The 15,671-nt window shown below is 44.9% G+C and overlaps 2 protein-coding genes across 2 annotated transcripts in view; one reads left to right on the top strand and one right to left on the bottom strand.

Annotated features, from left to right (window-relative positions):
* The window catches only part of LOC131272239 (MICAL-like protein 1), a 42,153-nt gene that overhangs the window by 13,785 nt on the left and 12,697 nt on the right, over positions 1 to 15,671 (top strand). Inside the window, exon 4 of the mRNA XM_058273905.1 lies at positions 14,235 to 14,396. Within this exon, the coding sequence (XP_058129888.1) occupies positions 14,245 to 14,396 (152 nt within the window). The 5' untranslated portion in view covers positions 14,235 to 14,244. The remainder of the gene's footprint in view (positions 1 to 14,234; positions 14,397 to 15,671) is intronic.
* The window catches only part of LOC131272249 (lysophospholipase-like protein 1), a 186,943-nt gene continuing 183,797 nt past the window's right edge, over positions 12,526 to 15,671 (bottom strand). The window contains exon 3 of the transcript XR_009180133.1: positions 12,526 to 12,535. The gene's annotated coding sequence lies outside the window, so the exon portion shown is untranslated. The remainder of the gene's footprint in view (positions 12,536 to 15,671) is intronic.

Here is a 15,671-nt window from a genome sequence, read left to right as displayed (position 1 = left end):
CGAAGAGAGCTACTTCGAAAACAGATATAATACTTTGGCAATAAGTTAAACAGCTGAATGGTATCAATACAAAAAAAAAATTTTGGGGTTGTGTAATTCAGATTCAGATTCATGAAGCTGAATGATTCTTTACTTTACTTTTTAATGAATCTCACGGGTTCATCAATTGATGAAAAGTGATGAGCAAAAAATGGGTAGAGGGATACAAGATCCATATATATCCAATAATTTGTGAAGATTCATTAAGGTCTCGAAAGATTCATAAAAGTTTGAAGATTCGAATCCCAAAAGATTCATGAATCCATTTGAATGAATCTTAGATGAAAGATTCATGAATCCATCTGAATGAATCTTAGGAGAAAGATTCATATCAATGAAGCTCGCCAAAAGATTCGTAGGACACAGCACTAAAAGATATACCACCATCTGAAAAAAATCCAATACACAAAAGTTGTTAAGGCAAGAAGTTAGCTCCTCGCTAGAGTTAGACGCGAACTTGCAATTCCTCAGAATAATCCCGCTGGGAGGTTGGAATTCTTATTGAAAGGGAAATCGGGATTAGCAAACACCACACCCCTGCTGCCCGAGCGCTAAATGAGAACCATAATCTCACGAGATAAACGATCGACCATTTTTTAAACGAGATATGTTTGATTTATCATGTCTGTGAATCACGCAACGGGCGCGAATGTGTTGTGTTGTTCCAAATTAGGTAGAATCCACCAAAACCTCGGCCGAACGATGGCCAGCAGTACCGCCTTGAACCACAACGTTCTGGCCGCACGATGGTACATGTTTTTGCAGTTTTTTTCTTCCTTGTGTGAAGGTCGCTGAAATGAAGAAATCAATCCTTCATTGCGATGGAGAAAGGCTGTGGCCAAGCTGTGGCTTTGGGTGGGAGCTGTGGTTATAACTGCGGGGTCGGGCTCGGGGAACGAGGAACGGCCGATTGGCGAACACCGAAAACCGCAAGGCAGTCGATCCCTTGGTGGTGGCGAAGAAGGTTTCCCGATGTCGTGTTCTGTCTTGTCTCGGAGCGCTACAAACGCTGCGAAGGAAATACTAAAATATGCTGACATAGCTGCTGTCTGACGCAGAGCAAACAGCGCCGGCCGGACACCGCAATATCCGTGTCAGAGTCAGGCATCGCCCGAGAAGCGGTCAAGTCTGGGCCGCAAAAACCGGTTCTTGCTTTTCGTCGATTTCCAAGAACCTCTAGGGGGGTTCTGCCCCCTCGAGAGCAACCGAAGCCAACGTGAACCGGTGTCCGCCACCGGGGGTGCCGTCCCTCCGTTTCTCCTCCGATGCTCCGGTCAGCTCGGAGAACGCTGTCGTCTTGTGACTCCTCGACTCGAGCCCAGTCATCAGTGGTGGCCCTTGAGTTGTGTCCCTCCGCGCAACCCGTCGAACCCTCCAAATAGTTCCCTTTGGTGCGCTTAGCCTTCATCTCCTTCTCTCTCTCTCTCTCGCTGTCAAGGTGCAAAACCAGTTTGCTGACCTGATTCTCGGGAGAAGACCGCCCTGGGAAGAAGGTACGTCATCGCACGAGATCGTATCGGGCGTGGATCTTCTTTTTTCCAGGTCGTTCTTGAGCGTCGAACTTTGGGTTCGGGACTTTGCCCTTCGTTCGCGGTAGTTAGTTTTTATTAAATCCCAAAATATATGCCAAAGGTACCATCCATCGTTGTTGGCTTCGACGGCCAATAAGAAATTCACAAAGGTACCCGCCTAATTACAAGGCTTTAAAATATGTACATTTTTGTCATGTATTTTCTATACTTGCACTTACCGCATGCTTTCGGAAGGTTCAGATGCGGCCAACAGTAATCGTAAGCCATAGGAGTAGGGTTGAGGATTTTTCCTTTGTTTTACCATGGACTCATTGTTCCCACGTTAAACATTATTGTAAAATAGAACACAACTCATTAGATATTCTTAACACTAGAACCCAAATAACGGTCATTTTGACCGCAATGCTATTTCAGATTTTAATATCTCGAAAACGGCTGAATATTTTATTAAAAGAAAATAGGCCTTTTTAAAAATCCAAAGCTACATCTAACATTTTTCAGATTTTTCTGCTCGACCAGTTCCGTTATCCTAGAATGCTTTTTAGCAGTCATTTTCACCGCTGTTTTTATATCTGTTATAAATTCACCATTTTTGAAACTTTTTCAAATCCCCGAAATTTTAGTATATTTGTTTACTTTCTTTTGGCGTTTTTGGTATTTTGAAGCAAAGGAATGAATTCGATTGTTAGTCTATTTTGCGTCTCATTAGTCAATTTTGGTTGATAATTTTATTTATTTTATAACACTTTACAAGCTAATATAGTGTGTATGAATCAGAAAAATAATAACATCCTTATGTTGACTTGCTCATTATGATCAAAAGAACGTGATCATATGTTCAGATATTAAACAACATGAAAGAGCCATGTCACGAGTCGCCTAAGTTCTCCAAAAGCTTACCTAGTTACGTCGTTGATCGAGATTAATTTTGTTGACAGTTTCATTTTCGATTGCGGCTCAATTTCTAATCCAACGTCGCACGCGTTCCTGTACGCCTCGCGTTTGCTTAGTTGCATCGAGTGGCCACCAGACACAGGCGGTCGTGCCTTTCTCTTCGATGTCGAAGGTTGCCTTTCTTACCGCTCGTCTCGTGGTGGGTGCGCTCTAGCGGCCGGCGTCCATGACGTTTCTGCACCTTAGAAGGCGCTCCGGCGCGAACAAACGATTACGCAAACGCACGCACCCCGGCTTTTGGTCCCGCCATGTCTCTCCTCCTTCGCGCCCGGAACTCACGCGCGTGTCCGTTCGTTTTCGGTAGATTGGACTGATGCCGCCATCCGTCAGTTTGTGGCCCGGTCGGCCACCGTCGTTTGGGAAAAAGTAATTGCACGTGGGATAATGCTGCACCCTGCACCGATCCCTTGGCTTGACCCGGCCAAGAAAGGACCGATCGGATGCCTAAGGAAGAAACGACAAAAACAGACTTAGCAAGAAACCAGCTGCAGAGACAGGAGCAATGACCAACCGGGGGCCCGGCTGTTTGCGTTAGCGCTGGTCATTAGAGAGGTGTTTAGTGCCGTGGGAATATGTATGTGTCTGCCCGCTTACAAGCGCGGTCCTGTGGCGCGCGAGTCGTTTACCTTTACGACCCTCTAATGTTAATATCATTACGCTGGTACTTCGGCGCTGGCGGACCTTTCTTTATGTCTCAATATGTTCCCAGCCGGGGAAGAGGCAAAAACCGCACTCCCAGAGATGTATTTAGTTTTGAAAATGCAAAAAAGACAATTATCCAACTGCATCTACTTTGTTGGCAAAGAAACGTTACAACTTTAAACATAAAATAATAAAAGAGATGTGAAAATTTAATTCAATGTGCAGATCAACCGAACCTGATGTTATTGCTTGTATAACAATTTGGTTTCCTAAGGTCGTTGCCACCTATCTTTGCCCCTAACCCAAGCTTGGTTTGAATAACGCATCAACTTTTGTCTCTAATGCATCTGAGTATGTCTCTAACTCATCAGCTTTTGTCTGGTGTTCATCTGGTTTTGTCTCCTGATTTCAATTGTGTACCCATACAAAGAATTACTTATTTAGAAATATGACAAATATGGTGATTCTTGTTTGCACTAAACATTATTTTGTAAAGCTGTCCACAAAAAGGAAATTAAGCAAAATTATTAACAAAGTGAAAGTTTGCTACTGTTCAACATTTTAATATACGATGCGATACCGGTTGTAAACAAACAATACATGTGACGTTGAGCAGGTATGGAAATAAATTAATATCCCCGAGTGCACGAATTTTGCAAATTTTGAAGCTAAAAAAGCTAAATTGTTTTTTAAATTGCTGTTGAAAAGTGTTTCTATTGTTTTAAGTTGAATGTTGAATAAAGCTGTTGAATTCAATGAACTACATCCATTTTGTTTTAAGTGCGCCAAGTAAGGAACACATCGCGCCAAGTAAGGAACATTGCAAAAACTATGCACCAAGTTAGGAACATAATGTGCCACACAAAGGGCTTCTGAAACTTGAAGAAATATTAATTTAAGAGTTTCTCACTTATTTTACTTGTATTCTATGGTAGTTAGGCTAGCACTGTGCAAAAGGTAGTATGATTTGACCGAACATTGATTTGGTTATTCAACTTTTTATGCAGAATTTCCTTAACTGCGCCAAATATGGTACATCTACGGTACCTGTCGAAAATAACATACACCCGTTTCCACTTAGGGTGGAAGCGCGCCCGCCTTCTGTGCAATGGCGCGCTATAACGGTGGAAACGCGAGTATCTACGGTGGTACGCGGCGCATGATGACTGAATCTCACTTGCCTACTGTTGAAACGCGGACGCGGTCTGTTGGAGTGACGCAACTTTTGACGGCCGCACAAGATCTGTGAAGTGAGAGGTCTGCTCATACCATGGTATAGCAAAACCTGTCAAACTACCGCATAATCAACAAACTGACCTGCCTTAAATGATGATACACCCGTTTCCACTTAGGGTGGAAGCGCGCCCGCCTTCTGTGCAATGGCGCGCTATAACGGTGGAAACGCGAGTATCTACGGTGGTACGCGGCGCATGATGACTGAATCTCACTTGCCTACTGTTGAAACGCGGACGCGGTCTGTTGGAGTGACGCAACTTTTGACGGCCGCACAAGATCTGTGAAGTGAGAGGTCTGCTCATACCATGGTATAGCAAAACCTGTCAAACTACCGCATAATCAACAAACTGACCTGCCTTAAATGATGATACACCCGTTTCCACTTAGGGTGGAAGCGCGCCCGCCTTCTGTGCAATGGCGCGCTATAACGGTGGAAACGCGAGTATCTACGGTGGTACGCGGCACATGATGACTGAATCTCACTTGCCTACTGTTGAAACGCGGACGCGGTCTGTTGGAGTGACGCAACTTTTGACGGCCGCACAAGATCTGTGAAGTGAGAGGTCTGCTCATACCATGGTATAGCAAAACCTGTCAAACTACCGCATAATCAACAAACTGACCTGCCTTAAATGATGATACTGTACGGATGCAAAGCAGTATTTGTTACAATATTTAAAAATATCTAATTTTCCACCCGCTAGCTTTATTGAGAGCAATTATCACAGTACAGTATCATCATTTAAAGCAGGTCAGTATGTTGATTATGCGGTAGTTTGACAGGTTTTGCTATACCATGGTATGAGCAGACCTCTCACTTCACAGATCTTGTGCGGCCGTCAAAAGTTGCGTCACTCCAACAGACCGCGTCCGCGTTTCAACAGTAGGCAAGTGAGATTCAGTCATCATGCGCCGCGTACCACCGTAGATACTCGCGTTTCCACTAGTGTTGTGCTTAATGAATCTTTTGGCGAGATTCATTCATATGAATCTTTTACCTAAGATTCATTCAGATGGATTCATGAATCTTTGCGGATTCGAATATTCAAAGCTTAATGAATTTTTCGAAACCTTAATGAATCTTCATGAATCTTTCATGGTTCTGTCATGAATCTCCCCGATTCTGTCATAGGCGTGGACAATGAGACCAAAAAAAAAAAAAAAAAAAAGGTGGTCCCTCAACCGACTTTTGGTTGGTGACTTTACATCATTTGGTGTGTCTTTGGGATTCATGAATCTCGCGGCGAAAGATTCATGAATCCCTTATAAGGCAGAGATTCATTCAGATTCATGAATCTGAATCCGATTTACACAACTCTAGTTTCCACCGTTATAGCGCGCCATTGCACAGAAGGCGGGCGCGCTTCCACCCTAAGTGGAAACGGGTGTAATATGGCATAACCTAAAAAAGAATAAAATAATATAGTGTGTTTATATTCTAACTTTCACTGTGATTGCAAATAAGTTTTATAAGTTTGAACCATTTAAACATCGCCAACAAACGTAAATAATCAATCGATGCTACTCCAATCTCTGCCATGGACCTTTTTTATGAGTTTCCAATGAGTTACCAGTTGCGATGATGCAACATCGATCGGGCCATCGATCGGCCGTGGCCCCGAAGATGCTGATTTATTGCGAACGAATTCTACCACCGCTGTCATTGTGTCATAGGCGGCCTACCAGCTTTCGAGCTTCTGCATCTCGAACCCACTTTGATCTTGCGCGCTAAATTCAATTATGGCTCCGCCGGCTCCAAAGTTTTCCGCTCCGGTGAGGTCTCCTTTTCCAATCCGCCGCTGGTGGTAGTGTCGATGAATTGCCGGGCCTGCCAGTGTGGCATTATTTCATAACCATCTCCTGCGGCGGGTGCGGTGGCGATAGAATTAACTTCGGTTGCACCTCTAATTTGCATACTGGTACCCCAGCGGCTAAGTGTTCTGTAAATGGTGGAGGATGTGAGGGTTGTTCGTAGCCTCTTTCCACACCGGCGTCCGTGCTGCGTGCGCAAGGTGCTTGTGGAGGAAAACAGCAGACCCGGCCTTCGAGACGAGGTGCCGACGGTCCAATGGGGGCAATTTCGAATCCATCAATCGTCGTCCAAAACTACCCCCAACGTCAATTTGGTGCTGGTTTGGTGGCAACACTAGAAGCGTTCTCGAATCGGCAAAAAGAAAAAAAAAACCCCGTATGGTCGAAAACAACCGTCATCGAAGAATTACCTACTTTAGCCGAGAGAGCGGGTTCGTCGCTTGCGGAACGTGCGTCCGTCGAAGTTCTTTGTACGGCGTGTCGATCGTAACGCGAGGTAAAAAAGGGGGTAAACCCGTACCTTCTGTTCCGCCAAAAACCGGCCACTTTTTGCGGGCGAGGTCGATGGACGCATGGGGTGATTTTGGAGGGTTTTTTTTCTTTTCGTGTTTCTTTCGTTTTTGACAGCTCAAATTCTTAACTGTATCTCAAGGTGGCCGGTCGGTTTCGGATCGGTTGTCGGGGGTGTACGAGACTTCCCAAGGCTTCATTGCGCGCCTCGGTGGAGCTGATGGGGGTGGGTTTTTTTTCGTTGCTTTCAGTTTTTGTTTTTCTTTACGAAAACCGCACCCCGTGCCGCGATTTCTCGGCGACGCGGGGGTCACACCGCACTATGACTCATCGCGAGCCGGTTGGGTGTTTGGTTTTGGAGCATTAAAGTGAAGGAGAGAAAAAAAACACACACACACCCGCAGGTGCCCATTCCCAGGGAGCCACCGGCCAAAAATAGATACGTGGTGTGAGTGGAAAACTCGATATGAAACAAAACAACCGTAACCGCAACTGTTTGCGGCGTCTTCGGCGTCTTCGCAGCAGCCCAAAGCTAGCTTGAAAAGGTGCAAACCCCTCGGAAGAGGACGTCTTTTGTATCGTAGCTTTTTATTTGTTTATTTATGCTGTCTGTATCTTTTCTTCCCCTCTTTAAAATCTCTCCATGTTTGTTATTGTATGGCCAGGTGGGTGTGTGTCTGTGTGCGTGTGTGTGTATTTCGGTGTGAGTGGATGATGTGTTTCTTTCATCCCCATTCTATGCTCCGGGGTTTTCTGCTCCATTCTCACCACATTTCATGGTTCATTATTTAGTGCTTTGGTTCATCATTTTCATCAGCCGAAACGTTTCCCGCACTTCAACTGTTTCCTGCTTTTAGCAAAGCGACAACCGAGCGAGTCATATTTGTGTACTTTCTATGGTGTACTTTGGTGTTTCCAACTGTAGTTTTTCCATTTGTCATTTCCATTGTACTTTAGAAAAAAAAATAGAAGGGACAAACCTAGAGAACACCATTTCTAGCGAGGCGTACAAATCGCACAAGACGTTCACACAGTACATGAATGTGGCAATTTTAATATTCCACGGTAATATGCGTTAAATTATGCGGCCGTCCACTATCGGCACCGATGGTTACCTTTCCTCACCAATGCCAGCACCATTGCCTTCCATTTCCCTCCCATTTGAACGCTATGATTTCCACGTTCGTGTCCGGGGCCGGGGTGGTACACCTTCCGGAGAAGTTGTCTTTTTTATGCATTGGTCGAGAGGCCAACCCGGGGTAAGGCCAAAAAACGGGTGATGGTGATGGAGCTGGTCATTAAATTATCATGTTTTCAATTTACTTTCCTGACCGAGCCCGTGCATGATGATGTGGTTTGGTCTTCGGGGTCGCCAGTGGTGTTCCGGTGCAGTATTGTGCAACGCAATTTGTGTCACATTTACCGCAATTAACGTAGGTGTGGTAAATTGTCGGCTCATAACTCTTCCTCTTTTCCCGCCGGCGACAAATAGGACGGATGGAGCGGTCGTGGTGAATCAGTTCCATGTTAAATTTTAAAGCTTGGCAAAGCTAGAATGTGATTCTTTGATGTTTTACACTTATTTATCGAATGAATCTTAAAAACATAGAAGTCTGAATGAATCTAAAGAACATAAACTTGTCTTATGGGCAAGTATGATTTATTATGATTTATTTATTATTCAATTTACCGTATTTGGTGTTTTATTTTAATTTTGACGATGATAGAAAATAAACTATCATCAATTTTCATGGACCGAGGATCTCGAAATTCGGCTAGATGAGTACGATCGTTTGTGTTGATTTTAATGATCATTTACCTGTTTGCGAACTATATGTAGACTTGTGTGTTTCAAATTCAGATTCACGAGTCTGAATGATTCGTTGCGGCTCAGAGATTCATGAATCTTTTAATGAGAGATTCATGAATCCCAAAGATTAATTAACAGATGAAAAGTGGTAAGCAAAAATGGGTCGAGGGACCTCCTTTGTTTTTGTTGTATGACCCACGCCAATGAAAGAATAATGAACATTCGGCACAGATTCATGAAAGATTCATTAAGGTTTGCAAAGATTCATAAACATTTGACGATTCGAATCCACAAAGATTCATGAATCCATCTCAATGAATCTTAGGTAAAAGATTCACATGAATGAATCCCGCCAAAAGATTCATAAGGCACAAACTTAATTGTATGCGATTCCATCTATTGTAATGCAAAGTAGGGGATTGATGTTTTATAAGGGTTTTCATTATGCTTTATTCGAGAACTTTGACTAAACTTCCTCTGGTGGAAGTGAAAAACAATCCACTTGCTGCCGTTATGTTCGACATATGCGCTTATGTTTTGCTGGCCCTGACGGTTCTGGCCGGTCTAGAGGAGATGACGGCGTTCGGTCTGCTACCTTCCTTTCGGAGCGTTCGGGATAGCGGTTAACGTAGTAGCTTCTCCGAGAGCTTGTGGAAGTTTATTGCCCCTTGTAAATCATATCATTAACCTGAATCGTGGCAGTGCTTTGAGAAACCGAACGTCGTTTGGGCTTGAGTCTATTACTTTTTTGCCGAAGAAAGAAAAGAAACCAACGCTCGATGTAGGGGGAACTTTTTTTTCGACTTAGAACTTCCTTGGCTTAAAAAAGCTACAATGGACCGTTTGTTTTCTTGTTTGTGGCAGGCTATCAAGGCAATTGTTTGCACTTACGGTTGAATCTATTTAACTTTTTTTTTTCAAAATTCGTTTCTTGGCTCTATGTTGATTTTTGTTTGTGCTTTTCTCCTCAACGGATAGCTGCTTCCTCCGATGGGTCACCTTGTCCTTGTTTGTCTTTGCATCTAAAACACTTTGTATAACTTTCGTCCCGTGAGCTCCAAAGTGGCTTCCTAACTTTATCTTGTAACACACCGTGCAATGACTCGTACCGGTCGCTATCGGTGATGTGCTTTTCCCGACCAGTTCTCGACTCGCGCAGCTGGCACGAGCGAACCGCGAGCGAGCATCGTATGCTAATCGCTTTCCTGGACTTTCTTTTCACCTTTTCGAACGTGCCCTTGCCCTGGCCGGGGCCTTTCCCCAGGGCGGAAGTTTGCGGCGAGGTTAGCGAGCCGGAGACTAAGGGTATAATAAGCAGAGTATCGCATGGTCATTGAGCTTCTGTCTCGCATTCGCATCCGCCGGTGCTGCTAATGATGCTTTCTCCATTAAGACAGCGCCGTGATAACACTATCCTCCTTAAGCGAGGGGGAGGCAGAGGGGAGCCTGAGCTAACCTCGGACGGCGCCGATGGAAGTGGCCACACAACCGGGTTCGCGGCACATCTCCGGTCCGAGAAAATCCGAACCTCTATCGGCTTGCGATTCTCGTCTCCCAAGTGATGACTCCCGGTGCAACCCCGTCCACCTGTTGTGTTGCACCAGTAAAAGGTCGCTCTATTGCGATCAAGATTTGAGTAAATCCGGTGCACACACACACACACCGGTGTGTGTTGCCTTCTCTTTCGCATCGTTGCAAATTTCTGATTGGTCCCCGGTCCGGGGCCAACGTATGGTAATAAAGTAATTAAACTAATGATTATTTCCGCCGCGCTTCGTCCACGCCACGTCCGGAGAAAAGGGTCGCTCACTCGGCGTTTTGCGTGCGCATTTTCTTACGCGATTCTTCATACAAGTGTCTTCCCGGTTCGCGCGATAAATCCCGGACCGTTGTGCCGTGTACCGAGCCAGCACTCCACCGGGGCTTCTTCGTCATCTCCGGCCCGGATGACGATTTCACCTTACCATAGTTGGCCCCACCGTCTCTTGTAAGCCCGCGCTGCTATGGTAATAATAATTGTTGTGTCCCGTATGGAGGAGCGAACCGCGTGATTGAAAGTCAATTGCCTGTGAGGCAATTTTCCGTTTTTTACCATTTTTATTATTCATAGGAAACACGGGCTACTCTCCCGCCCGACAGCCTAGGTCGTCCCGATGAGCGGTAAAAAGTAGCCACAGCATAATAATAATAAACAACTTCCCACACGCCTTAGCCGCCCTCCCTACCCAGACAGGTTGGAAGCTGGCCGTGGAGGCGATTCTCCCCTACGTCCGTGGGCTTCAGCAAGGTGTATAATTCATTCCGCAAGTGACGTGATTTTAGTCAGGTGGAAGAAGGTTATAAAAAGCAAGACGTACTCATTAGGGATTTTTCTCCATCCCGTTTCGGCTTGACAATTCATTTCTTTTTGTTCTACCTGTTACCACCTCATTCATTGACTTCGGTGGGCGGGTGCAGAGATCCGCTCTGGGGTGAACGAAGAAGAACAGGTCGGCATCATGTATCCTCGCCCGAATGGTATTGCGTAAGCACCGTTTTTTGGGGTTTGAGATGAATTTTTGGTAAAATATCTGTCCTCCTACACTCACCTACACCGGCGCAAACATCTCTTTGGGTTTGATTCGCCAAAAACAAAAAAAAAGGAACCACTGACATGGCCTACAAATGGTTTTCAATAGGTCAATCGGCACAAATAGGGAAACGGCAATGGACTGGCCAAAAGGATTCCGAAGGCCGCCAACCGTTTCGGACAAACAGCTTTATGGTAATGGAATGCAATAAATATCTCGCGGGTTCGGTTGTAGTACTTCTTGGCGGCATACTTCCAAAAGGAGAAGATCACCGAAAGCTAGGTGAAAAGCGGGAGAGAGAGAGTGTTCACAACTATCCCACATCAGGTACAATACATTATCAATGTTTTTGCATGCTTCTCGCGTGTTCGGTTTTGCGAAAAATAGGTCAAGTCTTATCGGCCATCGATCGTTTGCCATCGTACACACTCAGCGTTGCTGATCTGCATGCTGCTGTTGTGCGCAGCTGAGAACAAGAATTACCTGTATAACCGTTGCGGGGTGTCGATGCTGCTCCACCAGATGCGCCGTGTAATTATTTTTTACCGTTTTAAATCGTTAATCGATCGTAATCTTACTTACTGACACGTTTGTGAACAGGGTTTGCTATTTTTCCCCGTGGCGAAACCTTTGCCTAGTTAAAAATTATTTCGGAAGATTGTAGCTGATGGTTTTTCTTAGAAGTTTTCTTATTTTCGCCGGATTTACTTTTTACTCGTTAAAATTTTGCCCGTATTATCGGGCAATCTTATCGATAATTCGTTATAAGTACACATATCTCAATCGTTGACTAGTAGCACTGCAGGTTTTCAATTGATTTTATAATAACTTATGGTGCTTTGGGTTAAATGGTTAGTTACGGAATGGTTTAACCATCCACATTTCGTAATGTTACTGAAGCTTAATTTCTGGAGTTATAAAATTAAGAAAATACGATTCATTTCCACCGGAGATTTTTTCTTCATATATCAGGTGAAGTAAAGTAAAAAAATTGGTGTATGGAAACCCGAAGGCTATAAGTATTGTCTTCACTAGTGGAAACGACTCTGATAGTACCCAAAAGTTAAGTTTGTATTCTACCTAATCAAATTGAGTATTAAAGTAGCTTTTCAAACCATCATGCTGTTCTGTCCAATCACAGAACAGAACACAGAATGAAGGGATTGGAAAGTACTCATCATCTGTGGGGGAAAATAGGAACTTTCGTTTAACATTCATTTTAGGGCTTCCAATTTAATTTGGTGTTGAAACGAATAATAAAAGTTAAAATCTGTAGGCTAAATAAAAAAATTGGAACATTTTTGTCTTTCTTCAACCATGTTAAATATTTCGCACGATGCAGTTTGAATATAATATTTTAAAATGTGTTAAGGGCTAAGTTACGCTTCTTCAATTGAAATGCCGTTGATGGCCTCATAATTGCTTTTACACTATAGCCCTACATGTTCGGGGGCTTCCTTTTCCCATCTGTTATTTCAGTTAACACATTGTGATAAAGTGGAATCACATTAAATATTCGCAATTCATTTGCCGTTTGAAGAGGAAATAAAAGCCTGTCTATTCCTATTAGCTATATCTGAACGTTTCCTCTCCATTAGCAGTGGATAAACGCTCGATGGTCCATATTTGGTAAAAATACATTACCCAATCACCCAGCCAACCTCGTCGTCGTCGTCGTCGTTGACCCGACACATGGGCTTCGGCCAGAACCCGTTTTCTTTTCGCATCTCTCACTTCCGGTCCCCCGGCGAGCCACGAGGTCGTTATCCATAAATGGGCGACGGTTGATTGCCGGTTGCGGCCAATAAGACGGAAGACCACTCTGATTTATACCGAATCAATCGGCCGGCCTGTACTATCGGGTGGTTGGTGCGCCATAAACCATCGCCACGTGAGAACGCCAGACTTGGGCCGAGTGAGGTCGGATAAAAGAAGGAACTTCCGATTCCGGCTGTGCGCTGCTGCTCCCCGGGATCCAAAGATCCCTATCTCGGCTGGCGTGCGACCAAAAATGGGCAGACCTCGTCTCTCGTTCGCAGCCGCGGACAACAGGGAGCTATAATAATAATCCCCGTATCACTCGGCTTTTCGGCCCGTTCCATGAATGATCGTAAACACCACGGTTCGACGACTTTATTTGGTACTGTGGTCAAGGTGGTTGGGGAGGGGGCATTGCTTGTGTTTTGACTCCAGCGTGTCTTCAAGGTGCTGCTGGGACGGGAGATGACCTTTCTCTATCGTTCGGCCCGAGTTGGAGTGTGGTTTTTTGCTGAAATCAACAGTTTAATGTGGCGCATTACATACGGGGTGGAAAGAAAAAATCGGTGCACCGCTTTCGGTCGGTGTTGTTTCTTCTGTACCCTGCGCCTAAGCCGAACTGGCCGCGCGCTGTCAGCGAGCGACTTAATGATTTGAAAGAAGCAAAACATTAGCTGGGAAAAGCGGTAGGTCGGCTCCATACTATGGCCCCACCCGGTCCCATATCCTCCGAAGACCGAACGGCTGAGTACCAACCGTCACGCTACGACACTCACGGATCAAGCCGGGCGAGCGAAAGGGAGAGCGCCGACGACCAACCCCGCGCAGACGATAACGACCCGCCGCCCGACGGTGACTGCGACGCTGGGCATAAGCGACGAACCCTCGCGACGGCGTAACAGCGCCTATCGGGGCGTGGAGAGGAGTGTTCGCGCTGGTGACGGTGTTTTGTTGTTGCGCGTTGTTGACCAAACAACTGGCCGTGTGATGTGCATGGCGACGAGTGGTGACGGCGACGAGGGAGCTGGGGAAATTGAGGGAGGGGGGGAGTCTTGTACGCATCGGTGCGTCCGTGGGGCCCGCGCCACCACGCGCACCATTCAGCTAAAGTCAGTGTTTAACGAGAGCCCTACCAGACCGGACGCCGCGATCCGTCAAAGACGACTTCCGAAGATTCGTTTCGCTGTGTTTTTTTTTCCTCTCCTTGCGCATCCTACGAAAACGTAAACGCACGTCAATCGGACCTCCCTTTCTAGGGTCCCCTTCCTTCTACCTAACCCTGTTTTGTGTGATACTAACTGAAGTGTTTTTTGGTGTTTTTCGTTTGTTTTTTTTTCTCCCCTCCGGCCACAACCCCGTACAACGCAATAGATAATTTAGCATGTCCGAGCGTCGTGGAACGAAGGCACTAGAACTATGGTGCCGCCGGGTCGCCGAGGGCTACAAGGATGTTAAGATCACTAACATGAGCACGTCCTGGCGGGACGGTCTAGCTTTCTGCGCCATCATCCACAACTTCCGGCCGGATTTGATGTAAGTATCTCTTCGATCAGCCGTTTCAGCCTGCAAAATAGGAGAAGAAAGTCAAACACCACTACAGAAGGAACTACTCATTCCATTATCGTTTAGAACTCCAAACACTCACAGTTGATAAACCAAGGAGAAGTACACTTAATGTTACCAAACACCACAAGCATACACACAAACATACACCCACACACGCCATTACTAACGCTTTCTAATCCATTCTTTTTTCGGCTTCTTGCTTTCTGTCCCAAAAACAAAAAATATCGACAAAACTCAAAAACCACCCAACTTCCACCCCCATCATAGATACTAGAAAAAGAGTCTCTTTTGACCATAAAAAATAGTAAGTATACAGTACGCCCTCCCGTGTGTTGTCTAGTGGAAGCCTTCCTCTTATGTTTGTTTTTCGTTTTACTTGAGTGGAATTGTGTGTGTGTGTGTGTGTGTGTGTGTTTGTGTTTGTGCCTGTAGCCTTAGTACGGTAGTGCCTGTGTCCGTGTGGTGGACAACCTAATCCTTGATGTGCTCTAATTTTAAGGTGTAATGTGGGTTGTGTTTCAATTGAATACTTTTAAAAAAATCTTGCTTGGAATGGTCATGCCTACGTCTGGAGTCTTTTAATTTTAATTTAAAAAAGAAAGTATTAGAAGGCACCCAAATGACGCGCCAAACGCGAAGCTACTATCGAATGATAAATATGAATATTAACGGTTTTCGGTTGTGCGATACGTGAGAAATACCGCCGCGGACGGACGTGTTGTGTTCGTCAACGGATGTAGCCACATTGGTGCACGTATGCCAGCAGATCAAACTTCACGACGAAGACCGCCCGGAATAATAATTTCCACGTGAACTTAATGGGTGTTGGTTTTCGGTTTGAATTTGAAAGCGAATGTAACGTCTTTTGAGGACAAACGATGCGATGGAGAACATAGAAAGAATGTGGCCGTTGTGGCCGGCGCCAAAAAATAGTAGTTTTTTTTTAGTTTTGAATATAGAAAAATAAAATTTGGAATTAAGATTTTTCCCTGAAGTATATATTTGAATCTCCCAAAACTGGACTCGTGTAAATGCAATGAGATCATTATTTTGTGTTAGACTGTACAAAAATGTGTCTATAGCGTGATGTAAAAATGTAAAATATATCGCATCCATTATTGCATTAAGAAGTCCAGGAGGAATATTTTACACTCCGTAATTGTATTTACGTCAATGTGCTTTGAGTGTACAACCCCGTTTCCGTTACGGTGGATTGCACTGTCATAAAAATGGCCGTTACAA

Source organism: Anopheles coustani, chromosome 3 (assembly GCF_943734705.1).
Source record: "Anopheles coustani chromosome 3, idAnoCousDA_361_x.2, whole genome shotgun sequence".
NCBI classification, from domain to species: domain Eukaryota; kingdom Metazoa; phylum Arthropoda; class Insecta; order Diptera; family Culicidae; genus Anopheles; species Anopheles coustani.
Note: the sequence above shows the minus strand (reverse complement) of the source record. Positions and strands in the feature narration are given on the sequence as shown.